Source organism: Pocillopora damicornis, chromosome 2 (assembly GCF_964200805.1).
Source record: "Pocillopora damicornis chromosome 2, jaPocDami1.2, whole genome shotgun sequence".
Classification (NCBI taxonomy): domain Eukaryota; kingdom Metazoa; phylum Cnidaria; class Anthozoa; order Scleractinia; family Pocilloporidae; genus Pocillopora; species Pocillopora damicornis.
Genome location: NC_142671.1, coordinates 17,168,996 through 17,196,682, shown reverse-complemented (window position 1 = coordinate 17,196,682; position 27,687 = coordinate 17,168,996). Strand labels below are relative to the sequence as shown.

Sequence of the window (27,687 nt, the reverse complement as noted above, 5' to 3'; positions counted from 1 at the left end):
GAAATGGTAGAATAAGGGCATCCCTCGTAATTTGAAATTAGGTACATGGTAGTTCATACATACATGCTCTCAAGCAAGCGTCCAACCAACCTACAGTATTGGCAAAATAATTTCTGGTTTGACACTAGTTTCTAAACACTTAACCTAACAGGGAAACAAAACGCTACAAGCTGTCCAGCTTATTGAACTACACTTAAAATGGAAAATCTCACACGTATAAAACACAACAACGGCCATAACAAAAACGTTTCATGTTTTCTCCTCCAAATCAAATACGAGCTAGCAAAGTAGCTGATACAAACTCACCACAAACGCACATATCATAAGAAAGTATAATTGCCGAAATGGTTGAGGTTCTTATGGTTCAATATCAAAAGAAACAAAGACAAAGTACTTACCACCTTTACACGCACATTCGCGCGGAAATCGCTCAAATGTATTTACGCTGTGACGCAGAAGTCTGGGTACCAACTCTTTATCCGCCTCAATCTCACCTCGATCATACGGCTGACAGTACAGAGAATTAATAATAGGGTCTTGGGAGTGAAAGGGCTAATGATTCTGAAGCTATTTGGTGGATCTTTTGTTGAGTTAAAAAAAAACCCCACACAAAAACCTTCGACAAAAAAACACTAAAACCTAAAATGTTGGAAGTTTATTTGGAAAGAAAAAAATAAAGACGAGGCACATAAAAACTTAAAAAGGCAGATTCAGTTCGTGTTTAGCGAGATAAAGTAACCGATAGCTTAAGTACTAGATTCGTGGTTTTCTTCAAAGCCAATAAATACTGATCACCGTAACAATGCCATTAGAGATAAGTTAACTGGATTCTTTAAGAAAGGAAAACAACCGAGCACAAGTATGCGCCTTCTGACAGATTTCTAGGCGCATTTGATCATAAATTTGTCAGTGTTCACAGGCTATTGCGAAGTGTGATAACACCACTTTTTGCTGTTAGTTTTTATTCAAAAGGCTTCAGCACCTTGGAGCCTCATTATCAAAACAAATATAAAAGAAAAAGGAACAAAATCATGTCCTCTAGATAAGGCAGAGTCACCGAGAAAAATACAAAGATAACGCAATGTCAACAGAACTTAAATAAATTCATAATAACAGCGCCGATCTCACATGGCTATCATATGCAATTAAGTCTCATACTTATATTTATAAAGCCAGTCATCTGGATCTTTTGGCACCTATTTGTGCCATTTTCATTTTACGTTTATCCTTTTTGAGTGTAAATAATTACTCTATAACCTACAAATGCATGAATGCCATGGTTTCAAATTATCTAATAAGCTATTCTTTTAAAAATAAGGAGCTTCTGTTGTTATCTAATTTCTTTTTCTGTACACGTTAGTTTTGTTCCTTCGTTTACGACGGCATCTGAAGTGACAATATCGAGCGCTCAGGCATTCCTTTTTACACTGCAGTTTCGTAATCTTCAGCTGCTATAATTTGAAGGTGTTCTTGCGCTGAAACAAAACAAAAAGTAAGTGATATGATATGCAACAAGTTTTAGAAGAGTAGTTTGCTTTAGAAACCACTTAATTTTACGTTCGTCATTTTTAAGTAAAGGCAAGTAAATGCTACTAGCACAATGAAAGGAGCCTGAAGAAAGAGATACTTACTTTCAAGATATTTGGCAAGTTCCTTATCTTGAGCCTTCAAAGCTTGAATTCTTGGTGTATTACCCTTAATTAGGTAAGAATAGCATCACTTTTAGTCAGGTTTTCAAGCAACCTTAGTGGCTGGCGTACTTGATTGCAACGTTAGGAAAGTTTTTTGTGGGAAGCTCGAAGGTCTTCCTACAAGGTCTTGTTTGCAAATTTACCTATTTGTTGAACAACTGTGGACTCTGCAGGAACCTAATTTAAACCACTAACAACTAAAAATTAATAAAAGAGTCGGTAGGTAAGCCTGGTGACTCACATCATAATCTGTTCTTGTGAGTGAAGCGCCGGCTTGAACCAACAGCGAGCAAATTGTCCGCCGTTCATAGAGGGCTGCTTTATGAAGGGCTGACTGGCCTCTGAGGAGGAAACAACAAATAAGTCATGTCTGAATAGACCATGCGAGTATGTAGAGAAAGAAAAATGGATTGGTAGCTCTTGTAATAGCTTCACTTACTTTTCTTCCTCGACAAGATCCAGAACGCAACGGGGAACTGAGGAGAAGACCACAATGATACCATTACTATTTTACAAGACGTTGACAGCATGTACAAAAGTAACCTGTGAGGCACTCAAATTAAGAAGAAAAGAAGGCATGTTTTCCCCCTCTTTAGTTGCGATCTCGACGTCCCTGTAATACTAAAAACTATCCTGACGTTCCATGTCGTCAAATGTCCTCTGGTCGGTTGAGGTAATAGCTTCGCAAGGCGTTCCTTTCCACCAATTGCACTAAGCATTCTAAAACATATTTTTGAAGTAGTTATGTTTCAGAAATTTCGATGATCTTGGGTTCTACTTACAAAAATTTGCTCAATTGGGTTTCCAGTCCAATTATTAGTTCCATCATTATAATTTCATCGGCTAATATCGATTGTATGTTTTCACAGTAAGACATGCAGTAATAATTTCCAGCACAGCAAACCAAACATGTGTATAGTTTACTTAATTTGGCTGGTCAGCAGTTGGCCAGATTAGAAATCAATGCTTGCAGCTGTCAGTACTTGTTGGTAGTTGCCACAATCTTGTGTTGCTGGGAATAACGATGGAGGACAACCACGTAGCCTACGGTAGGTTCCTCCCGTAAGCGTGGGTTGCTCGGTCTTCACTCCCTTTTTACGCCTGTAAGCAGGCTTGTATGTCGACGTAGAAAGGAAATACATGTCTAAGGTATCAGTCACTGTATCAACTTACCATTGGAGATGATATATCTGACCACCTCCTTGTGTCCGTGACGGGCGGCGTAATGTAACGGCCTCCAGCCTCGGCGATCACCAGCTGACAGACTGACACCGTTACGGTGCAACTCAATAACCTTAATACCACAAAAAAAAAATAATAAAATAGAAAAAGGAGCAGAAAAACTCAGTGAATCTGTCGAATAAATTAAGTGCGGCAGTTAATATAGCCAGGGGGGCGTTGTCATTGAATGAGTGTTATTTGCAAGTCAAAAGACATGCGCTCTAACAGTGGTTTGCTTCACTACGCTCAGTGATTCAGTAAGTCTTCAAATCACGCGCCATCCTATTAACAAATCGGATGGAAAACTACGACCAATCGTACCTTGATTACTCCATTTTCACGCCGCACTCAGAAAGTTCGTTTGAGCTTGCACTGACTCCTCATGCCAGATATTTTTCTACGTATCGATTATCGTTGTAATCTTTTTTTTTAGCTCTGGCTTCAAACAAAATGTGCTCTGAGCTCAGCAGAAACATTCTTCTGAATTCGCAACTTGCGTAGTATCCTATCCTACTGTGCGATAAGAACGTTGTTCACTATGGACATATAATTTGCTGATTAATAGACAAGACTGGATAATACTCCTTCACCAAGCAACTCAAAAGCGAGGCAAAGCCAGTTTATACTGCGATATTTTACAAACAGTTATCCATTTGAAGAAAACGCCTAATTACCTTGTCTAGGTCTCCGTTTTTCGAAGCCTCAATCATACCTTAAAAAAAAGTTATTTTAGTTACAAATTGTGCATTGCTTATGATTCTTGGAAATCGACTTTGACTGAGGAGAGACTACATAGATAGAACAAGCGAACGACAAACAAGCCACAGTGACAATAGTAACGCAGCTTAACACTTACTACTTTCGTTACGCTTCATGATTTCATTCTTCACCCTACAATGAACAGAAAAATTACATCACGAGTCGATAAAGTACTTTACGACAGGTGAGTAATTCTTAGAACATAGGACAGGGTGAAAATGTGCTCAAGGTACGCATGGATTAATAGCGTAAGGCAATTTAAGACTGTTTCCTTTGTTAAGGTTCATTCAAGGTGACTATTCTTATTCTACTCACCAAATAGTGTCCGTGTCATCTCCATCGGGGGAAGGTAACTTGAATTCTTGATTACTAAAGATGGCAAGAAAACAACAACCGTGAATATGATTTACTCTGACGGGTGACTGAAACATTCTTAATTGGACTTATCACGTTAGAAAACGCTCTGGATCGCTCTTTTTGTAAATTTCAAACATTGTGACTGGGTGCGTTGTGAAGCACACGTATGTCCGAGAACTCATCCATTATTCTTCTTATCTTCTTTGTCCATTTTTCAGTTTTCGGCCTTAGCTAAAGGCAACTGCAGTGCAGGTAAAGGAGCCCCTGAGATTGTATTGATTACCGTCACTTCCAGCGAGCCAACTTGGGGTCACGCCGTTAAGCACTTTGAATATTTCCTTAGCTTTGGAATTTGCTCGTAGAGTGTCTGTTTCCTAACCTAAGGCACTGAGAGCCTCTGGCGCATGAGTATTGTTGCTCATATACATTATGAGTCTAGCAGATCTATTTTTGGAAAACTTTTGAAGCCTATCAGAGTGGCCTTTTCCAAGGGTGTCCCTGACCTGACTTCAGAAACTAAAATAGGGTTGCATTTATGCATTAGAGATATTAATTAGAGTGGCTCCGTCTACTTAACCCCGAACGAGACTTAAGGCTCCGATTCCTGAACTGCCTTTCTAGGCCACCTTTTCAATTTGGTTACCCCAAGAGATGTGATGGTCCACCTCAACACCAAAAGCCCAAATTGCAAGATTTGATTTAGGCTTTTGTCATCAATTTTAACTAACGGCTGAGATGGAAAGAGTCTTAGAATGTAAAGAGAGAAAATAAACATGAATTCGGTTTCTGCGACATTGAGGGTCAATTTATTTTTTGGTCAGATTTGTGTCGTCTGCGAATTAACACGGAGTTGCCCGCCCAACACACCCTGGTAGGTCGTGTATGTAATGGAGGATAAAAAAAAAATAAACAACAGGGCGTTCCCAGTGTTAACATATAATTCTAGCTTGCGACAGAGGATCTCGACATTAACAGTATCAAAGGCCTTTTTTCAATCTTAGAACACTACCTTATTAAACAATTTCCTAACCAAATTTATGTACCAGCTATTTGTGCTGTTCAAAAAAGCTGAAGCAGTAGAATGCCGTCTTTGGAAGCCAAATCGATGCTTGGAAAGCAAACTAGTTCAAGGTTTCGACGCAAACTCGTGCCTTTAAGACAAAGAGGAAACTGTACTGACAAAACCTGTTCAAACAGATACTAGAAATTGCCAGTTTAGTTAACTTACGTGTGAAATGGTGTCATGATAGTTGTTTCCACAATATCCTCCACACTCTCCGATGGACTGGATCCAAGTGAGCTGTTATGCCTCCGGGGAGGGGGCAGAGTCACTGGTGACCGATTGATAAGACTGGGAGCCCTGGGAACAGAACCCCCAGGGACGGACAGTGGTCTCTTGACTCGAGAGGATGAGTTAGGAACACTGGTCTTGTTATTTTGCTGTGTTCTGGAAGCAGATCAAGTGGTCTCTATGAAAATCACTAAGCACGTAAACTTCCTCTGTTTACTTTTCCTTCTCAATACAAATTTAACTAGGAGACGGAAGCATGCAGAGCTGCCAACGCCCTCTTAATTCGAGACCAAGGTTTCATTTGACGTTTTGTTTTTGACTGTTTAGAGGCGTCACAACCCTCTACTAAGCAGCCGTGATTTACCTCAAAAATGAAAGCTTGATGAAAAGCTGCGTGACATTTCAATCACTGACTATGCAGCGTTGCTTGAATCATACTTCGAATAAGAACTGAACACAATTACAGGGTTTGAGCCAGGCCGCGCCATTGCGCCAATCCCGCACTGCAATTGAAATTGTCCCTTAAAAAAACGGTCAAGGGGACAATTTGTCCCCTTCAAAATTTAGGGAAAAAACTCGAAAGGAAGCACACACGAAGAGTTTTATCTCGGTACAGAAATTGCAAGCTAAAACAGAACGTGGAAAGTATATTTTCTTGCACGTTTAAAGTTCATTCTAAAGTCACGTTTCAGTCACACTTTACTGAACACGTACGTCTCATGCTCAACCAAGCGTGGTGAACGCACGTGGCAATCTTTACTACGCTTTTCACAAACATGCGAACTCAAAAGTTCAAAAGCCGCCTTCACAATTACGTTTTTCGCTGCCCTCAATCATAATTACGATCACAAGCAACGAACCTTGAAACACAGAAACACACGAAACGGATTGAAATCCGCCAATCACAAATCACCAACCATGACCTTTTGAACCCGTAAAAGTAAAGTTTTGTTTCCTAAGAGTTCCGTTAAGATGATTGACGGCAGCGAAAAACGCAATCTTCAATTGGCTTTTGAACTTCAAAATTCGCATGTTTGTGAAAAGCGCAATAACATGTCACATCGAAAACGTGTTCGAACATTAGAAAGCTTTTTCGCTCGGAATCGAAGCCAGAGTGAATCGGAGAAAAATGATACAGAAGAAGAACAGTGTATTAATCAGGAAGAAACGAATGAGGATCGAAGGAAACCGAAAAAATCACGAACTTTCCTGAAAATTTGGTTGCGAGATCACACATGGTTGCGCTATGAAAAAGAGGCGATGTTCTGCTATTTTTGTCGGAAATCTAAGAAGACAAACCCCTCTGCAACGGCAGAAGGGTGTACAAATTTTAGAACCTCAACTCTGCAGCAACTCTTTTCTACAGCCCTTGATGTTTGGGCTAGAACCAACTGAAGAATTAGTACATTTACGTTTACCAGTGATTAAGAAAGGAATTGAAGTTTACAATGCGATGCCGGGACGAGATTCTGCTGTGTAATGTTTTGAAGTATAAAGCATAGTCATTGATCCTCTGTTTAAATATGACGAGAAAAAGAAATTTGACATCAATAACAACTTTTCTTTTTTGTATCACTTTTCTTGTATTACAAGTCTTACAAGGATCAGGTAAAAAAAAATGTTTTTGTCGGCTTGCCAGTATGAATGTAAAAAATGAAAATGTCCTCCAAAATTTTTGCTAAGGGGACAAATTGTCCCCCAGTGATCAAATACTAGCTCAAACCCTGCAATTAATTGATGCGGTATAATTTGAAGGAAACTGTTCGGCTATCGGGCGTTCCTTTTTTAACAGCGTGAAAAAGGCACAAAAAGCATGCTACAGACAGCAGACATTCTGTTTTTCCCTTTTTAAGGGGCTGAAAGAAAGGAAATCGAGACTGTAGATCGTAAAAAAATAAAATTATCAGGAAGTTCTCACTTCACAAGGTCATCCTTGAGGTCGACGATGAATATTCCATCCTCGAGAATGTCCACTACATTGTATATTTTTTCCTAGAAGGTAAGAAAATCACCCCAATCGTAAGAAACCAAAAACATAATCAAAAACGGAAAAAGAAGGAGAAATGAGGTAGGTGCACGAGTAACACTGTTTACCTGGGCGACATCGACACGATAAACCCTGTCAGGATATGTTGCTACAAAGAAGAAAAAAATTACCTATTCAGTTTTTGAATAATAGCTATTTCATACTGTTGTTTATACGGTCTTTCGATGAGCACCGGTAAAGGTAGAAGTATACTAGACAGGAACCTCAGCCAGTACTACATACAGTACATACAAGTCCCTTGAGAACCTCTCTAAGCAGTTCACGACTGGGAATATGATACAGAGAAACCAGCAAAGAGATGCCTCAAATCATAACTCAACAAAAACAGTCTCAAAAAGGAACCAAAGAAAGAGATGAAAACAGTAGGTCAAACCAAGCTGAATTTACACCTACAGTCTTCAGTGAAAGTTCAATATTTCTAAAGCATTCTGTACTATCCGAATTGCATTTTTTGATTATGAACCCTATGCGATTAAAATAAAGACACAATAGAGGCTTACTGTCCAAGAAACACCACTCATCTGACAAGGTTGCTTTCTGAAAGACGAAAAAGAAAAACAATGTATGTACAACAGTCAAAGGTATTTACACTAATTTGTTTTCACAAAAAGGTAATTTCATTCTAATTGCTCTCAAAACCATTTTTCTTAACTTTCTGGTACCTCTTCCTCCTCGTCCTCTTTAAACCGCTCGATCCAAGCTCTCATTTGCTCTAAGTCAGCGTCGGGTTCTATCGCAGTCGTCGCCAAAAGCGTCGCTGTAAAACATAAAACGAGTAATCAACATGACTGTTTCTGCGCTCATGGTAGGTTTAAGTATTGGAGGAAGAATTTAAAGAATACAATCCAACTCCTCTCCAAAGAGATATTAATGCTGACTAATCGCCACAATTATGTCATCACAGGAGTTGTTTAATGGGAGTGAGTTACTGTAAAATTATACAGTATTTGAAAGCCGGTTTTAGTTTCCGTTTGAAACAGGGATGCAAACCTTAAAGGATATTCATTACAGCTGGGCGAGATTTTGTAAGATATAATTGTACCTCTCAGATGGTTTTTAATAAGCTATTTTCTCCGATTAGCCTCCGTAACTAGTAAGTCTCTCATCTAGATGTCCCTTTCTCCGATGAGCCCCCCAAAAAGCGCACCTAATTATTGGACCCTCGACAGAATGTCCCTCTCTTCAATAAGCTCCCCTTCCCCAATCTTTTCCGATCCCCGGGAATTAAAAAGCTTAACCTAGGTCGCGATTCAACATTTCGTACTCACAAGTTTCCCTTAGCTGTAATAGATCACAACAGTGCTTCTCATAATCACTGAATGCCACTCGAAATATCTGTAATTTCACTGGTTCAGGACATGGAATAGGCCTACACAAAGAAACAAAGAAACAAATTGCCTTGTAATTCCACTGGTTTTCAACCTGAAACATGAGGAAACAATGAACTAAAACTGAGAGATACCAAGGAGTTAGAACGGCATAATTGAGAGAATTCATACCCTGCATTCGAGTTGGAACGTTCTGTTCGACTCTGTAGAGAGAAGGAAAGAAAGTGTTTTTTGAAAAGGCCCATTCAGTTGTTTATACACGCTACATATGAAAATGACAAGAAAGTTAATGGTAGGCGCCACACTGCATAGCAGGATCACTAAATATCATGAAGACGGCGACTTTTACAAATCAGCTTCTTTTCATTTACAATAAATCAATAATCATATTCATGCACACTTTTGGGGAAAAGGTAGCCTCCGGTTGATATGCTAGGTTCCGGATCCAACAGTTCAAGGTTGAGTCCTGGCTGCTGTCCCCGCAGTGTATTTTGGGGCAGGACAGTTAATTCTTGTAACGTCTCTCTGGGAATTTTGGTGGACAATAGATCGCCAAGAATAACCCAGAGACCTGACGAAGTACGAAGGATAACCTACGATGATTGGTGTTTTATTCAGAGAAAGATAGAAGAAGGTTCGACCTACTAAGCCCTGTTCATACCATTCGAATTTCAGTTCATACATTTATCAGTCCTTGCAATGAGTTATCTAGTTTAATTTATCGCTCCTGTTACACCAGTAGTTTTAAATCAAAGTAAAACATCGAGGTTAAAACACTAACCTTCACTTTTTGTAACATGTTGGCCTGGTTTCTCCTACTAATTCTTATTCTGGATGGGCATAACCTACAGGGTTCTTAAGAAGAGAACAAAAATGGATTTGCAAAGATATAAGTAAAAACCTTTTACTAACTCCGAGTTCTAATCAGCTTGTTCTTATCACAAATGTGTTGCTTTAACGAAAATCAAGTGAACTGTGCGATTGGAACGGTTGCAGAGCGATTTGCTCCTTTTCATCATTAAGAAAACGTAAAACACGGTATGAATAAATTGTTTGTTTGGGGCGTGTCTTTCTGAGAGAAGTAGGCACTGGTCCAAGAGGTGAAAATTGGCACGATCCATTCGTTTGTCATTAGTTTGGGTATCGGAGCCTTTTTTTAATTGCAAGATAGTTCTTTAAAAGAAGCCTGAGTGATCAGAAACGATGACAAAGACAACAAGAAGTGTTAAGATATGGGGACAAAGACAGGAATGTTTTACGTTTACTGACCTCCATCCACTTGCATGGGAAGAGATTTACTGGTTACAAGAACAGCCTCTTTACATTGTGCTATCCTCTCACCATGACCTCCAACTCGTGTCGTCGCCTAAAGAAGAGAAGTCATCTTATCACGTTATTCACTCGAGTCAATAAAGAGCCTTAATGCTCTCCTCCGAGCCCCTTTACGAGATCCTCGCACTGAATTACAATTCGATTTCCGTTTTGTTTTCGTTTTCCTTTTTATTGAAAGAACGAAAGCATTGATAACAAATTTAAAACGGTGTCTTTTTTAAGGCACTCAACCGTTAAGGACTGCCGCTCTAACAGGAAAACTGGTGTCGATCTTAAAGGTGCCAGCTGAAACGGCAGTTAAGTTAATCATTACCGAGAGCTTAGCTTTTTAATCAGCCAGCTGGATCTAACAACAACTATTAAAAGTCTCAAACATGACCCTACTGTGGCTGTGGCTTACCAGCGTAGCTGAAGTGAGTCCAATCACCTCCAGATAACCATCGTCAAGTCTTTGAGACTGAAACTCCTACAAAAATACCAAACAATTAATGACTGAAACACAGAAACTTATGACTTGCTAAAAATATTCCTAAATGATGGTATCCGATTGTGTCTAGCGTCCCAGGAGGCAGCGTCAAACAAGGCGACAGACGATTATTAGCACTAGGGTACAGTAACCTTCTTTACTTGTGGTTTTCCACCAACGTAGGCTTTGAGGATTCATTGGTTCGTTTTCTTTACTCTACATGGTTTACTTACGCTGTCTTTTCCCGGGTGTCCCCAAGGTGACGTACCGGCACTATATCTAAAAGATAAAGAAATATGAGTATGAATAGAAAAAGTAAGGGAATATACAAGTTTGATACCCCGTCCTCATTGGGTTGTCACGCGTTCCACCGCATTAAGACTGCGTGACGAGTCTGAGAAAGTTTATCAGTTGTGTATGTGAGAAAGCTGGTGAGACATAACGAATAATTTTATTTGTGTCTAGAGTTTGAAGAGACACACTCCCTTGCAGCGAAGGTGGGTGGAGATAGGGGAGACAATAAATGCAAAGGAAACGACAGAGGAAGAAGTTGCTGGGCTTCCCTCTAACTGTGCCCTTAAAATTCCCCTCAACAACTCATCAACCCCGGACCAATTTCAAACACCCCGGGTAAATGGGGTGAAACAGCTGTTACAAAAACGTCAAAGATGAGATTTCTTCTTGGATAATATTTTCATTTTGCAAAGCGTAACGGATTCACCATTGACATATCAAATTTAAGTGACACAACTTACGATGGGATATTGACAAATAAGAGGCACAAAGGTTTGGTTTCTTGAAGCTTATCAGTGAGATCAACTCCATCGCACTGCAACACAACAACACAAGTGTAAATTTAAAAAAACTTGTTGGCTTTAAGATATTCTTAATTTCGAGAGGGATAGTAGTTTGATCACATACACCACTAATTCACACGCTAAAAGGACAAGATTAGGTAAAAGACTGTGAATGTTTGAAATCAGCGCGCAAGAAAATTGAATAAGGGGCTACTTATCAAAGCGTCTTCTTACATTCCTTAACCCAATAACAGCTGTCCAGTAGCCAGCGTATTTTTCTTATATTCCCGTCAAATTAAACTAAAAATGTAACCAATCAAATAACTACACAGAAAATCTCAAAATTACATGGAGAAATTGAGAGAACAAACCTCTATAGTGGTATATTTGAAGAAGGAACGAGCTTTCCTCTGAAGGAAAGTTGCACTACTAGCCTGCAAATTGAAGACTGATGAGTTATCATGCTAACTTGGGAGAAGATTCACTACATCTGTTCCGTTACTATGTATTTCAAACTGAACGCGGTTTAAGTATTAACAGCAATCATACTGTATTACAGTTACACCCTTAACCAAGTAATTTTAGTTAGCTTGCCACGTTTTTGATATACTGTAGCTCAAATGATTGTGTTATCAAAGAGTACTTACCTTTCCATAAAATACTAAATTTTTAAATCTACTGTTGAATTTATCTGGATTGGCCTCTAGAAGGGAAGGAAGAGATAGGAAGAAATGATTTAGCATGAATACGCAAATAAAGTGTTGGTCAGCCTATCAAAATGAGACGAACTGCGAGTGGGTTTTGCATTGTTGTATTTTTTGTTCGTCATTTTTTTCTTCTACCGACGTAAGAAATTGATTTAAAAATTTCGAACTGTTTGCATGGCGTACATACCTCTTGATTCATGAAATTCTAAACACACTTCAGCATCAAATCCCAGACTGAAATAGTTGTTCATGACATTCAAGGGAAGCTAAAGGCGAGGAAAAACAACAGGTTAGATTACTCCAGACCATAAACCAAATGAAACACATGAAAATTCAAATTAATGAATCAACAGTTAGCACTCTACGACACAGATTCACATGGGAAGGAAGAATCTTGAGCAAAAGCAGACTGCCACCTTTCTGATAGCTTCAAAACTATCCTCACAGTTGAAACCCGCTATGCTTAAAATCAACCTCTGTACAAAACTATCGAGAAGACAAAATAAATATCCAGCGGTAATTATTCACCTGTTCAACGGCTTCATCAGAGGAATCATTTTCACCTGCTTCATTAAATGTTACTTCCAGATTCCATCTAGGAAAATAAACTTACATGTGTTAAATGTGGAATAATCATTTTGAGTGACGACGAAAAAAAACACATGTTACAAGTTAAAATGCATCATGCCTAACCTGTCGAGCTGAACAATACTTCCCTCATGAATGTGTGTTAAAATTCTTGACAAAGGTTCATCTGTGTAACCCTTCAAAAGAAAGAGCACACATCACGGAATATGCCTTGACGATGACTATACCCATAAGTGGGCTCAGTTTTCAGGAAAACTCCACACGAAATATTATGGGGTAACCTGTGACGCACGGACATCTTGTCCACGAGGAGTAACAAACAAGCACAGGCAGCATGTGAGTCAGGATAAATATCTTACAAATCTAACAAGCAGTCACCACTTTGGTTCTTTCAAATGATATCTAGTAGATTTGCTTGTCCAGGCATAGAGATCTGTGAAACTTTAGTTTTGTAATAATTGTGACAGATTTAATTGGGATTTGTGAGATATGAGCGCCCATCTTCTGATGATGCTTGGACAGGAGCAAAAGTTTGCTTTTTACGATTCCATCTGACTGAAAAAAGAAAACATCCAAATTTCCAAATATGATGTAGTGATCTTTGAAAAAGGATAGGAGAATTTGACATTGTAGCCCCTATTCCTTATCTCCTGGCAAAATTTCAAAGCAATACTCCTTACCCCTCCCCAGTTGAGAACTCTCGACAAGTCATTTCCTGTCCCCAGTGGAAGTACAGCCACAGGGGGTGGGGGTGTAATTTTTTGTTTATCAAGTTCAGACAGGACCCAGCCAACCTGGAAAAAAAGGGAAATGTTAATAGTGTTACAACAAGGCCAGCCAAATTGTAACATGATACCAATACTAATACTATAAATTACCTACAGAAATAACACAAGAAATCATGTCAGAAATTATTTGGTCTCAATGAGACCCAAAGTATACTGTGAGTGGAGAAGGGACTTAGTAACTGTTTAGAGTAAGGGTATATTAGTGATTTAGAGATGAACAGCTCTTTTGGCCACTCAAGCTCACCATGTACATCACCTTTGAAATCTCAAGAAAAAAAGGTTCAGTTAATGTAAAAATGTGAATTCTAAAAATATAAATAACTTACTGTTCCATCTCCACCACAGGCTAGGATTTGAAGATTGGGGACCTTTCGGTACAATTCCAGACTATTGTCACAGACAAATTCAGAATAAGAACAACAGCTGTACTCAGACTTATCACGACTGAACAGTTATTAGAGTTTCAGTTGATTTCAAGTAAAAGATCTCTTGTGAAATCCAAGTGAACCGCCACAGAATAGATTTTGACCATGTCAAGTACACAGACGATCATTTCAATCTAGGATCATTGGGCACCCATTTTGAGGGAATCTACTGTGTTTGGGACTCCTGCTTTGCAGTCATTGGACTCCACTTAGTCTTATTGTCATTATAGATCTGCAATGTTTCAAAGGAATCTATTGCTAACTCATGTATACCAGGAAGCAACTGCACACACTTCTCTTCCCCAACCACACAAATAGGCAATTTTTGGGTCTTACATTTTCATTAATTCTCAACAGATACTTATTCACTGTACTTTGCATGGGTAAATATGTGCATGTGAATTAAAAACCTTGAAAATACTAACGAACCACCATCAGGGAACTGCCACATTACAAACTCAAACTTTGAAAAGTCTTTTGCACATACCCTAATCGAGGACCCCCTCTGGACAGATCAAACACCTGCCTTGGGTTCAATAGCCACTGGAACTTGTGCATGATTTTGGCTCCCTGAGACAAGGAAATACAAACAGATGTAGGGGAAATCAAATTGTGGGGAACTCTTTATCCAGTTCTGAAATTACATTTAAACAAATATTGAATATTAAAAATGAAGATGTGAGGTAAATTACCTGATTTCCACCACTCTTTGGGTTAATAAACACTAGTAGGGGCTTACGTTGTGCTGATCCAGAAGGCTTAATCTATGAAATATTGAGACCATTAGTAATATAAAACTTATGAATGATCTTGAAAAATAATTCCTAAATCCTTGAACATCCAAGCCAAGCAACTGTGACAACATTGTTAGACATGCACTGACTTGGTTGGAACAATGTTATTCAGATATGTGGTAACATCACCTTGTGAACCACATGGCCCATCCACCCAGATTGTTGGTTTACCATTAGCAATGGTGTCAGGCTCCACTCAGAGTTTACTATTATTGATGTTTAGTCCTGAGTGAGGAGAGTTACCAGGGGTAAGTTCGAGTTTTCAACCAGTACTTACCCTTTTTGACCAAAATATGATGTGGGTTGGTTAGCAATTGAGCAAATGATATTCTAGCAAACAAACATTGGAGGGAAAGTAAAAGAAGTAGGCAAATGTATAATTATTCACAGACACAATAATTTCTTTAATGTGACTTCACATTTCATTTGACACTTCTTTATCTAACATTTGGTATGAATTCATTCCCCTTGAAAATGGAGTTATGCCTTTTTTGTCACTGATGAATGACTGCAACTGCTGAATATATTGCTGTTCCAAACAAGAAACATTATAATGTAATAGTTCTATCACCTTCGGATTAACTGAGACAGTAGTTCAAATAAGATGAACTAATGCTTACCACGAAAGGTTTCCTTTCCTAGAAGAGAGAAAACAGAGATACCAATTACACCATTTACATGTATGTATGTCAAGATAAACTACACCAGATGTTGGCTTATTAATCATATTCCAACAAAATGGACTGGTCAGGCCACCAGAACATGCTTCTCTATTCTTTAAATTTTGATTTTAAAATATGGCTTCAGGCCCATTAAGTTAACAGGACTTTTTAGAAACAGGCCTAAGACCAAAAAGCATCACAGAACTTGTGCTGATTGTGACATCAATGATATCAACTTTTCAGGGAAAAAAAGGTGAAATGTTAATTCTTTAATTTTAGACTATAAAAGAATTCAATTCACTGGGCAAGAATTCAGTACTGTTGCGTGGCTATATTTACAGTCTGTAGCAAATAATTAAATTTTTCTAGTTGCCAATGTTTAGTGCATGGTTTAGCTTATTGGTTTTAAAAAAAACAGTAAACAAGCACCATTACACTGAAATAATAAACAAAATTACTGTTCAGATGACATGTCTTAAAGTTATTAAAAGTTAGGCTGTTTATTTTTATGTTTGCATCATAAGCGCTTGCCAGAATTAGGTCTATCATCATTTAGAGTAGCTATTAAAAAATGTAAAACTTTATTACTAAAAGTGATTTTAATCATTCAACACCAAAAAAGGTTAGCAAAAGTAATAAATGAGAATTAAATGTTTAAAGCAGAAAAGCAGAATATGTTAAAATGTTACTTTATGTCTTTCTCTAAGACCTTACATTAATAGCAAAAGTGTTGAGCTCAAGAAACCATTGAATGTTGACCACATCATCATCTTCATCACTGTTGCTACTTCCATCGCTCTGTTGCAAGAGTTTATTAGATGTTGCATGAGCAAGGGAAATATTTTATTTGGGCTTAATTTAAAGGCAATAGTCAGAATTAAAAGAGGATTTACCTTTACTGAACATATCTTAGGGGTAGTAGGCAATAGAATCAATTTACTAGTTAACAATACCTGTAGGTAACAGTGACAAACTTCTCTATTACATAAAAGGTTTCACCTTGATTTATTGAACTAATCTTTGTGCTTTTTCAGGTACTGTAGAAACTTTTTAACTTATGAAGTTTTGCTATAATTAAATCTTAAATTGTGTCGTGTTTATTAAAATGCCGCCACAAGTGAGCCACCAATGATTATAAGGGGCATAACTGTGATTTAAAAATCCTCCAATTGCAAGAACTACATCTGCAAACCTTTGTTGATTTTCTTTTCAGCGATTTCTTTTTAAAACTATTCCGTTTCATGGATGAGCTTCTCACCTACAAAAGATGAAGATTTCACATGAAGGAAAATAACACTTGATGAAATTAATGTATTTTTGGACTCATATCATGAGTATTTTGAAGGTAATATTATGCCTTTATGTTTATTAACTTCAGTTTCTGTGTCATTAATCAAGAGCCTTGTGAATGTATAATTACTCAGCCTAAATTTCCACTACTTCGTACTCCAAATACTCAATATACACCAGGAATTTGTTTAAATCTAAGAAATATTAACAATGACAATAGTAACCTATCGTATGATTATCTAATTGGCATATTCTTTAAAAAATTTTGTCATGATTGTTATTTTTTTAATCCTTTAAATCCCAGAAGTGATTCACATGAAATTTCTCCCTATAATATCCATAAATTATCCAGAAAAGAGGTACTGAGAATACCCAGACTTATCAGTTAGAAGTTGTTATCTTGATCTAACACCAAATTCTAAAAACAAATCACAGGAAATTGTAGCAGCTAAAGGGGAGAATTAACCATCAGATCTTGAGAGTTATAAGGTTCACCCAAAATAAAAAATTGTAATAATAAGGTGCACAGATTTTGTTTAGCTCTTAAAACACAAACTAAGGAAAACTTACATGCATTCTTTTTGGAGGGAGCCTGACAACCCAAGATGGTGGGACGATGAGATTTGCATGAGCTCCTAAATCACAAATTTCATCTATTTTGTTCATCGTAAAACACTCCACTTTATTGTGATACTGCAAAAAGAATTAGTCATATTAGAAAAGATATCAACAAAAAAGTTAAAATTAATACCTTGTGGACGTACTCAGTACAATGAAAAATAAAGAGGAACAATCAAATCTCAGGCACTGGAAATGTACAATAACCTGGCCTCTATAACTAGAAAAAAGTTAAAATTGTGGCAACCTTCAAACTGGGAGATCCAGAATTTGAGAAGATAAAATTAATTTAACAACATGCTGTACTTACTGCAGCTTTGCACCATGAACAGCTGATTGCAATAATATCCTGTTAAAAAAATAATACTTACTACATGAATATTAAATAAATAAATTAATAAGTAAGTAAAAATCAAAGCAAATAAATGCATAGATAAATGGATGATATAGCACTGAGACAATTGAAGTCTCTGTCATCAATCTGTCCTAAAGTTTTCCTGCCAACGTTCATTATATGCATTTTACAGTTGTACATGTATGTACATGTAAAATATAAATGAACAGATAGTGATTAGAGTAGTTCTTAACTCAAAAAAAAAAAAAAGACTGGTTAGTTACTATTTTTCACCTTCTAATGCATACACTAACTAAAAGTTAAAATAACAATTGAAAATAAAATACCTTTGTCTGAAAGGATAGCATATGCTGGAAAGACTGTACAGTAGAAAAAGAAAAATTTATTATAACAGAACATCAATTACATCTTTCAGAAAACAAAGCAAATCATTAGGGCATAGCTATTAAATATCAAACTTTGGCTGGTTTGAAAGCCACTTGATTTTTATTTCCTTTGTTTTGTATTCATCCAAAACATACTACTGCGATGTTTTAAGAAAGGAAGTACACTATTTCTCTTATGTAAGTAGTAATTTATTACCTTGCCACAGTGATAGCACTTCCCTTCTTGTTTGCGGCGATGAACCCAGTGATGACGAACGTTACTCTAAAACAGAGATATATACCTGTATATAACTCTTACTAACCAAATAAAGGGTCTTTTTCTACAGGTTATGGACCAAACTCTTTTTCTGTAATTAATGGCTCAAATAAAAAGTGAATGAGCCATAATCGAGAGGGGAAATGTTATTTATAACTTGCTGTATAGATGGAGAGGGTGACATTAGGAGGTTGGTAAGATAGAGAGCAATGCTACATGGAGTTTTAAGTATATCCTTCTTCTGAGTATGCTTGTATCACTAATAAAATGAAAAATCTCAATTTTCAAACATATGATATGCAATGTTATACAACCAAATTGGAATAGGCTTTCAATCATAATGGTGAGAGAACAACACTTCTAGTACGCTATTGAAACAATGTTTTTACATCATCACATGTCATGTGATGATCTAAAAGGTTACAATACACGAGAAAGTACCTCATGTGTAGACTTTGGATGGATTTCCCTGAATGTTGGTTTGCATTTGAAGTTTATCTGAAATGAACACCACATGCGAGATATTACTGACAAGTGCCACTGAGCAAAATGATGTTCAATGATTTGAACTACATACAGAGAAAAAACAGTTAATGTACATTTGACATGTTTATTGTATGTAATACAACTTCATGACTAGTTCTATCAACCTATAAAGAGAGTTCTGTCAACAGTAACTAAGTCTAATTTTATTTTTTTATCAATACTCACCCTATACAGCTGTTCTATGCACTTTGCATGGACAATGATTTTACAAGCTGTAGGGTATATCAAATAGAAATCCACCCTCAGAATTATTGTCAATATTGGTATTAATAATACTGAAACGTTAAAGTCAAAAGCTTTAACACAAGATACAGCTGGCTCCTGTTTGAACAATGGCAAGTTCATGTTGATATTGTTTTCAAACAGTTTCTAACTTACTTGAAATCTACTTAACCCTTACGTGTAACTACCAGAAGTGATAAACACACAACCTCTCTGACTGGCAATAATATCTGTGCATTCCCCAAGAAACAGGCAATGAATATTAATTTCAAATCCATCAGGTAAAGTAGAAGTTTTCATCAAGTGATCTAACCCAAATTCTTCCAACTAAGTTACAAGGAAACCTCTAGCAGCAAGGGGAGAATTAATCATTGAATAACTAGAGTAAAAGGGTTAAGGAACAAAAAATGGTTTTACTGTATGATCCAATATCAACCTACATGTATGAAAAAACTTAAATTTCAACAAAAGTTCCTAATTTTTTACTTGTGATGTACTCATACCAGGACAGAATGAACACACACTGATCACCCCCATGTCCCCTTTCAGGAGTGTATTTTGTGCAGTTATCTCTATCTGCCCCCCTAACCCTTCCCTCCCAATCACAACATAGTAATTTTCTCCTAGACACCAAAAGTATGGTCCCTCAGGTACTTTGCATTCTTAAAACAAGGGAAAAACAATCATTCTGTACTTTCACAATAAGCGAGCCTGAAAAGCAGGCATAATTTTGGTAGGCGAGTGCTCAGTATTATCTTAGTGGAAATTTTCGCTGCTATCTTCAATTTTTGCAATAGACAATTGAAAAAAGGAGAGTAAGGGTGGGGCTGTGAATATTAGACCTGCCAAGGTCATTTTTGTTTTGGGAAAAGCAGGAACTCCTTTTGTGGGCTACTTGCCCACAAAAGGAGTTCCTGCTTGGTGTGGTTTAGCTCTACAAGCCAATCTGCTTCATGTTATGCTTGAGGGAAAATTAAACATGGAGTCAATTTTGATTTTGCTCTTGAAGAGAAGGCCTGCCTATAGCCTGCAAAAACTGATTTTTGGGTAGCAGGAAGCAGCTGTAGACAAACTAGAACAATCTTTCAAGTGTTTATCAGACCATGGTGTGTCTTGCGCACTACAAATAGAGCAAATAGATGTAATTTCCACATTGGTCTCCGGAAAGGATTGCAGAGTGTTACCAACTGGTTTTAGGAAAAGCTGTACATTTCAGATGTTGGTTCGCATCAAACAAATTATGGCGGGTAAAACTGCGGGTGCAGCTGTGTCTGCTTCAAAGTATTTGTGACTACAGAGGAGATTTCTTCAAATCCATTTCCTGGCTGTAGAGAACAGCCTCACCATTTCACTCATCTATTCTATGTGTGTTTGTTTTTGCCAGAGTACTTCCACTTTTTAATTAAACTATGGAAATGCTGTGACACAACTTATCAAGCTGTGTTTTGCTTTTGAACAACCTCTTCTGGCAGGTGTCTTTTTGTCATTCCCTGCCTCTTCCCTCTACCATCCACTCTAGCTCCAAATCAAATATGGCCAGTCAAATTAACAATCGCATGCCTCTTACTGTTAAGTTGCCCTCATAAGATGCCTGCATTACAGGCTTGTGAGAAGCCACACAGATTTAACCAGTATTACTTTGAAGATAAATGGAGCTTTCCCAAAATTTAAAGTAAGTAAATGAAACACCTTAAGTAAAAAATAATAAATTTTCTATGTAGTGACAAGAAGTTGAGGAAAATGCAATCTCAACTGGCCAAAAACTGGAAAACATACATGTGCTACATGTATACACTAACAAGAACTAATTGTGAAGTATGCAGCCTAAAGTTCTTTTTTCAAGGGAAATGTTATGATGAAATTGAAGTAGTCTCTGAAGGTATAGGGAAGCGTTCAACCATATTCAAGACATATAACAAAGTAGCACTAATTTTTACCACTAAGGCCAAATGATAATCCATGCAAAAAAGTTACCTGCACACTTCTTTCTGGGTCCTGATTTCTACAAAATGATATAATGTGACAACAGTTTATTGAGGTTAATTGCACTGAAGGCAAGATTTTTATGCAGCAGTTAATCAAAGGGCTGTGTGAGAGCCAGATTTTAAGAATTGCTATATTCTGTTGCTTAACTTGCTGCTCTGCTAGCTTTGTTTCCTTCCTCTCCCAAATTAAATGGTAAGTATTCATTCTGCACAGCAGTTTGTCAGTGTTGTGGTGAGCATAATTGCATTTTTTAAAAAGGCAAATTTAAACTCCAACAATTAGCTTAGAGATCGTGTGGTAGGGACAGTTGGTTTTACTTAATGATCAAAAACAACTTTTGTAAGGTACCTTAAACTTATAAAGCACATAGTAATTCATTGCTAATAAACCAAAACCAAAGTAATCAGAAAAGGTAATGTAAACAAGGAAAATATTAAAAACAACTGGTGAAAATTAAAATTAAAGGAAAAAAACAAACAAACAAACAAACAAACATACACGCACGCACTGTCACAAGTCACAGTACTATTGGTTTAAGCTTTGCACCAATTGGTAAAGAATAAGGAAGAAGTTTTCTAGACCAATCGAAGAGTGGAGAGTAAAACACAGGTAATTTCATATCATTTGCTTTAACACTGAGAATTGCATTATATGAAAGGATTAATTCCTACCAGAGATTCACAATCAGTCAGGTAACAGGAGTTTCCAGAGGCATCTGTGTCCATCCATAAGTGCTGCCCATTCATGGCACTTTCCTAAAGGTAAAATTTTACACAGTAGATGCAAGATAAGAGGGAAAAAAAGATCAAATAGATCTGCATTAAATTGCTCTTGAACTATATAGCAATTAGTTACCACATAGAACCTATAAAAAAGTTCATTTCACACACTCGTAGACACCTGCATGTAATAACAATGACAATGACTTTACTGAAAAAGTAACAAAAGTTAAAAGCCTACAATGTCTATGATATTAAAGAGAACTCTAAGTCTCACTCTACTTAAAAGAGTACCAGTTGAAATCCTAAAAGTTTTTTAAAAAATTTTGAAAAAAATGAAAAGCAACCATGACTCTAGTTAAGCAAGCACTGCTATTCAGATGTTCACACCACAGTTAGGATTATAGAACCTTTTCTTAAGCATCACTTTCATTGATTTTAATAATTCAATTTCATTCTTTGAATATAAACTGTATGTTAAGATTGTAAAAGAAATTGCACCTGCAGTATCACAAAATGATAGGAGAGGGAGATGGCCAGTTGTGGGGAATAAAAGTTTTGACATAGTCATCAGTTAATTCCATTAACCCTTTAACCCTTAAGAGGGTCTGGCTTGCAATTTCTCCTTGAAGCATCAGCCCCAAATCAAATGTGAAGGTCACAAGAATAAAGGAAATCATTTCCACTTCAAGAAACTCTTGATTGCCAAACAAACTCTCCTTGTCAGAACAATGGGAAATGTAAAGATGACATTGAAGAGAATATGAATGCTAAGGTAAGGGTGGAGAGAGTGAAAAAAAAAAATTGGGAAATTGTGGACATTGCAAAAATGCCTATAACTGATGTGAATCTAACCACTTACAGTCCATTCACAGACATCACTGTGATGCTCTAAGTCTGTAAGATGTGCAGAGCTAGTATTAGCCTCTGATACAGGCTCCAAATCATTCTGAAATAATTCTGTTGTACCACTTCCAGTTGGTTTGGACATTGCTTCTCTGAAAGTAAAAGAAGTGAAGTCAACTTGAATGGTTTCCATTATGTGGCTACTTTGGAACACTCGTATAGAATGCCATTTGTATGTATCAAAACTAGTTCTTGTCTTGAACAATATTTAACATGAAATTTTAAAACTTTCTACTCCCTGATAAAACTTTCTTATAATATATAAAACTTCCTGTCTTTTAATACTTCCATATCCTTTACTCAAAATACTGTATATTTAAATACATATTGAATTTCTTTCACAATAAAAACACCAAAAGCAATCCATTTCACTTATTGTTTGTAAAATAAATTAAAGTGTTATTTTGCATATTAAAAAAGAAAAAAAAAAAAGGGGATCAGAGGAAATGAACAAAATATGGTAAAGAATGTGCTGGCTATGAGTTGGGGTCAGACATGCTGCCAGTCTATTTTATGGACTAAGTATTACAACTTAGATTAAGTGAACATGGACAAAGTTCCAATTATGTGTCAATGAAAAAAATGGCCGATCAAATCACTCTTATGTAAATTTTGACCATGGAATGGTTCTGATTTAAACCAAATGTTCCGCAAAAATCTTTTTAAGGGTTTGGTCACCAGCTGCTATGTTTTGCTGCAAACTTAAGTCCATTTCTCTGGGTAAACACAGGTCAAACCAGAAGTCAAGCTGAATTACATTATGCTCTCTACATATTTTTTAGACAAAAATACTGGCTGAGTGGCAAAGTTTAAAATTTTGTTCAGACCATGACAGGTATTTCAACGGCTGAAAATTCAAAAACAAGTAACTGGAAAAAATGCTGGCCACCAGCATTTCTAGAGAGCACTGATTAGAGGCACATTTAAATAAAAAATTTAACCATTCAAAATATATTTCTCTTTATAAGTTGCCGTAGTCTCACTCCATTAACTGATCTGTCTTATCAAACGCAAAAAAAAAATGCTTTACACCCTATACAGTTTATAGGCGAACATTCCCTTTAAGAGAAAAACACACATACCCCATACACTTGTGACTGTTGTAAATGAAATGAATTTCTGACTAAGCTCTTAGAATCTTTAGAGATATAATATTCATGCAGTCAATACATGTATTGACATGCTACGTTTACATTGATCCAGAAAAGAAATTTTTTTACAACCCAATTGCAAAGAAAATAGAAAATAAAAAGAAAGTAAAAACATGTTAGTTAAAATAATAACAGTTATTGTTCTAACGCAATTTCTATAAAGCATAGCAATACACATTCAAAGTTCGAAACTACCACGTCAGAAGAGAAGTTAGTCATGCAAATAAGTTTATGATCAGAATTGAAAAAACCATTAGGCGCAGCAAAAATAAGTTTTGATTTGCGTTTAGCATTAAAAGGTCACCTTAATTACAGACTCATTCATTTCCAAGTTTAAATTACGCCTTGAAAACACCAAAGCCGATCAAGCTGCTCGCTTTGTTTGCTAAACAAAAGTTAAATAGGGAAAATCTATCTCGTCGTGTAGCTGATGTATCTTCATAGAATTTAAAGCTTAGCTTGGCACAATACAATTTCATTTGAGAGCTTTACCTGTGAGTTAAGTAACAGATTTGCCGATATAAGTGATAAAAATCTGTAACCCACTTTGAATCGCGTTTATTTTTTAACTGATAGGAAGCAGTCAAAATATAAAAGAAGGAAATTACAAATGGAAGCATTACGGGCAAACAAATTCAAATGCATTCGGGTGCAAATAAATCATATCGTGACATGAATTCAGTTTGATATCAATTTTTTATGCATAACACTCGTTTTATTTTCAGTTTCTTGCAGTAAGAAATAGTTATCGAAATCCGCAACAATTTTTACTGAAGAAATCAATAAATCTGTAGTCAAATATCGGAAAAAGGAAACAAATCAAATTCAATAGCAGAAGCGGAACTCTCAGAGTTGGGGTCAACTACATTCGACATTTTCAATTCCAAAACAAATTTAAAAGCTCAGAGAACAAATTTCTGAATAAAAATTAACACCAGCAAGCTCGTAATCGCACCCCATAACTTAAAGATGCGAAATTAAATATTTATTTACCCGTTAGTGAGTCGTTAAATTTGATGCGAAACCTGAAAATCTACACGTAATATATCAAGGGAAAAATACAGGCCGCTTAGTTTAACTAAAACGTTACGACTGAAAAGCACAGCATGTAGGCAAAATACCTAACTCGAAACAATCTCGCAAATGATTTCCTGTACCATCTAAGTATACATTCAAGCTTTTCTAATCATTTATAACTACCACAAACGACATGAAAGTGTTCAACCCAACCTGTAAGATCTGGACTTGGCTGCACGTCGATGCAACCTATTTTCTTCGGCTTTTCCTTCATCTCCTCCAAATCTGTTTAGCGAGCTCTTCGTGTCTCGCTTCCCGCGGTCACCAGCGGCGGCCATTTTACATCAGCCGGTCTTAGAGACCACTAGAAGTCAGCATGGTGAATGCGTCACTATTTCGCCATTCTAACCGACAAAAGTGGAAAAGCCTCAAGTAAATACTATGCAAACTTGCGCCCTAAGATTGTTGACAAAGTCAAACCGAAATGTGTTGAGCGCTTGCAAAGTATTGTGGGTTGTGTGTGGGCGTTCAGAACAGAAGGAAGACCTGCTTGATTTTCACGAGTTTCCTTATTGGTAAGACACTTTAATACGAATGTTTCTAGGCCGGTAATGTATTAATTTTCAGTCTGCTAAAAAGATAAACAAACCTTTTTCTTTTTCTTTTTGAGATTTTTATAAACCTAAATCTGCAGATTATGAGAAGATGCGATGAACACTGAAATTTCCGTATCTTCAAAGTGGTTGATTTTTCCTATCTGTACTCTCAGTCACCAATATGAATTCCTTTTTAATTTTCAATAAACATGCAAGTTTTGAAAATTGGAATACATCTTTCACCCCTAATGTGCCCAATGAATTCGATTAAACTGAATACCTGGCAAAAACTCCATTGTTGAGGCGTGCAAAATATGATGAATTAATTTGGTTTCAATGAAATATTAACAACTGTACATATTGAGGGTCCTCGCATCATATTGATGGTAGTCAGTGCGGTAAATGTCGTCGCCACTGAATAACTATAATAGTCTGAATTCACACATTTCTACGAAATTTAATTTTTTATCAAGCCGGCATATGGAAAATTCGGAACCTTTCTCCTAGCATAAGCTAGAAGACTTGAAACAGTTTCAAGGACAGCTGAGAATGTCAGACAACATTTTTTTTCCAATTAACACAATTTTTCTACGTTTTGAAGGTGAAAAGCAGATGTCCAACAAAATATCACGGGACTTGAAAACTCAATAAAAAGATTAACCATGTGTCCCTAATTTTCCTCGACAACCTATTTCATATGGTTATACTGTTATAACAAGGTAAATAACACGATTGACATTATCTTTGCGATATTTTTCGTTCAGGAATTTCACAGAATTTGATTCTAAACTCTAAAAGAGCATGTGTAAGGAAACAGGAGTTTTAGATGGAGCAAGTTTTGTTCTACGGTCTTGAAGACTTATGGGATGTACATTTTGATAAAATTGAAGTCATTTGTCAATGAGTAGCAAAGAACTGAACGCACAATCTCAGTAATCTTTTTTTTTTTCAAAGAGAGGCATCTCGGAGAAGACTATTGTTCACACCATACATAAATAACGAGTCTTCAAATTTCAGTTATATTGAGCTATTTTTCAAGAAACACATTGAATCAGACCTCCCAATATTAAAAGATTCCATTCCTTTTAAAGGAATGTCCAGGCTGTCAAGTGGCATGTCAACCACCTTAAAGGCTTCGTAGGCACCTCTCTGATATCTCCAGTTTTTGCACAAATCTAAGGCCACCACTAGTTCTAGATCTCACGAAACTTGACATGGAGGTTGCTTCATATAAGACAGAAGGCAATGTTCTTCGCAGGACACGAAGCATGTGCCAAGTGGGTCTAATGAACGGATCTCTTCATCGCAATCGGTTCTTGAACTTCCACGTCTCTTTCATCAAAGCACTCGTTATTCTTCTTTGTAGGGAACCTAAGGACTTCTTTAGATGCGTGGAGAATGGCAGTTTTTCGTGATCCCACGGTGTTTCGTTGCCTGGGAGGGAGCTTGGGTCTACAAACCTCCACTGTAGGCCTGTCTGGAAGTCAGCTTCCACTTCAGCTGACTTGAAACTACCAACCTTGAGCTTTTTCCTTCGGACCTCTCATTCCTTGGGTTTAGGTTTGAGGTGAAGCTTCAGTGCAGCAAACAAGGAGATGGTCGAGGTGACATTCAGTACTGGGCATTACCGGCTGGTGTGTAAGACATCTCTCAGATCCAGCTGTCGAACTCCTCATTCACAATCTTTCAACCGAGTGGCGAGGTATACTAGTTCGTCAGTTAGGGGAGGAGTTTGGTAATTTTAGTTCTCCGAGTCCCTATAATCTGGGTCTAGGATCGAGCCCTAGGGTGATTAGCAAAATGCTAATCATTCATCCTAGTTAGCTTTTACTGCTCAGTAATATTCAGCTTGCTAGACCATCGATAGAGGGCTGTACGATTGAGGGTCGTAAAACTAAAGCCAAAGTAATACCAACTGCCGATCATAAGGAGCTTACGAAAACTCAAGGCAAAATCTAGCAAACTGCCTGGAGCGCGGGAAAAAGCGACTGATTTAGTTGCGATTGGTTTAAGTTTTGCATTTGATTGGTTCAGGGAATAGCTGGCGCGAGATTTCAGGAACAACCACACAGTGAAAGAAAGCCAATGCAATCCCTGATCACTCTCGATACTCAATTGAAAATGTCTCTACAACGTTCCAGTGGTACGCGTTCAGACCAGGGTCATTGAGAAAAAGCTAACATAATGTTGCATCCTTGCAAGATCTTAGTCACATGTACCTCTGACTGCTTGCAACTTTAAAATAAATGCGGGGAATAAGACTGCAAGGAAATGACATCTCATGCAAAAGGATTTGCAGCACCGAGTTCAGCAAGTCTCCTTTTGTTGTTGTTAATCGACTAGGAACGGAGTTAGGCCAGATGAACGAAGGAATATGGAGAACAAA

The 27,687-nt window shown here is 37.1% G+C and overlaps 1 protein-coding gene across 3 annotated transcripts; it reads right to left on the bottom strand.

The window, feature by feature from the left end:
• Positions 1-640: 640 nt before the first annotated feature.
• On the bottom strand, positions 641-25,266 carry LOC113668769 (diacylglycerol kinase zeta). 3 transcript variants are annotated; one of them, XR_016183911.1, is made up of 42 exons: positions 24,919-25,266; positions 22,494-22,629; positions 21,584-21,667; positions 20,901-20,928; positions 18,870-18,916; positions 18,600-18,656; positions 18,099-18,164; positions 17,843-17,875; positions 17,472-17,510; positions 17,114-17,236; positions 16,446-16,511; positions 15,968-16,051; positions 15,212-15,229; positions 14,490-14,561; positions 14,285-14,367; positions 13,699-13,759; positions 13,265-13,378; positions 12,690-12,760; positions 12,525-12,591; positions 12,184-12,262; positions 11,937-11,992; positions 11,661-11,723; positions 11,248-11,321; positions 10,726-10,771; positions 10,427-10,492; positions 9,964-10,060; positions 9,476-9,549; positions 8,866-8,897; positions 8,635-8,735; positions 8,029-8,123; positions 7,867-7,903; positions 7,414-7,454; positions 7,238-7,311; positions 5,257-5,475; positions 3,987-4,040; positions 3,769-3,803; positions 3,587-3,624; positions 2,865-2,985; positions 2,131-2,411; positions 1,933-2,032; positions 1,632-1,695; positions 641-1,475 (listed from the first exon to the last, which is right to left on the bottom strand). XR_016183911.1 is itself a non-coding variant. In XM_089197254.1 (42 exons), exons 1-42 carry the CDS (start codon positions 25,041-25,043, stop codon positions 1,423-1,425), a joined length of 3,030 nt encoding a protein of 1,009 aa, XP_089053380.1. In that variant the 5' UTR covers positions 25,044-25,266; the 3' UTR covers positions 641-1,422. The 3 variants fall into 3 exon arrangements, 2 of the variants coding, with proteins under 2 accessions (XP_089053380.1, XP_027040523.2); XM_089197254.1 differs by having other exon boundaries at positions 2,131-2,167; XM_027184722.2 differs by lacking the exon at positions 15,968-16,051 and having other exon boundaries at positions 2,131-2,167.
• Between the last annotated feature and the right edge of the window lie 2,421 nt (positions 25,267-27,687).

Coding starts and splice junctions, on each gene's coding strand:
- LOC113668769 (XM_089197254.1), bottom strand. CDS start 25,043: ATGGCCGCCGCTGGTGACCGCGGGAAGCGAGACACGAAGAGCTCGCTA. Junction 21,668..22,493: donor GTGATGTCTGTGAATGGACT/GTAAGTGGTTAG, acceptor TTTTACCTTTAG/GAAAGTGCCATGAATGGGCA. Junction 20,929..21,583: donor TGACTGATTGTGAATCTCTG/GTAGGAATTAAT, acceptor ATCATTTTGTAG/AAATCAGGACCCAGAAAGAA.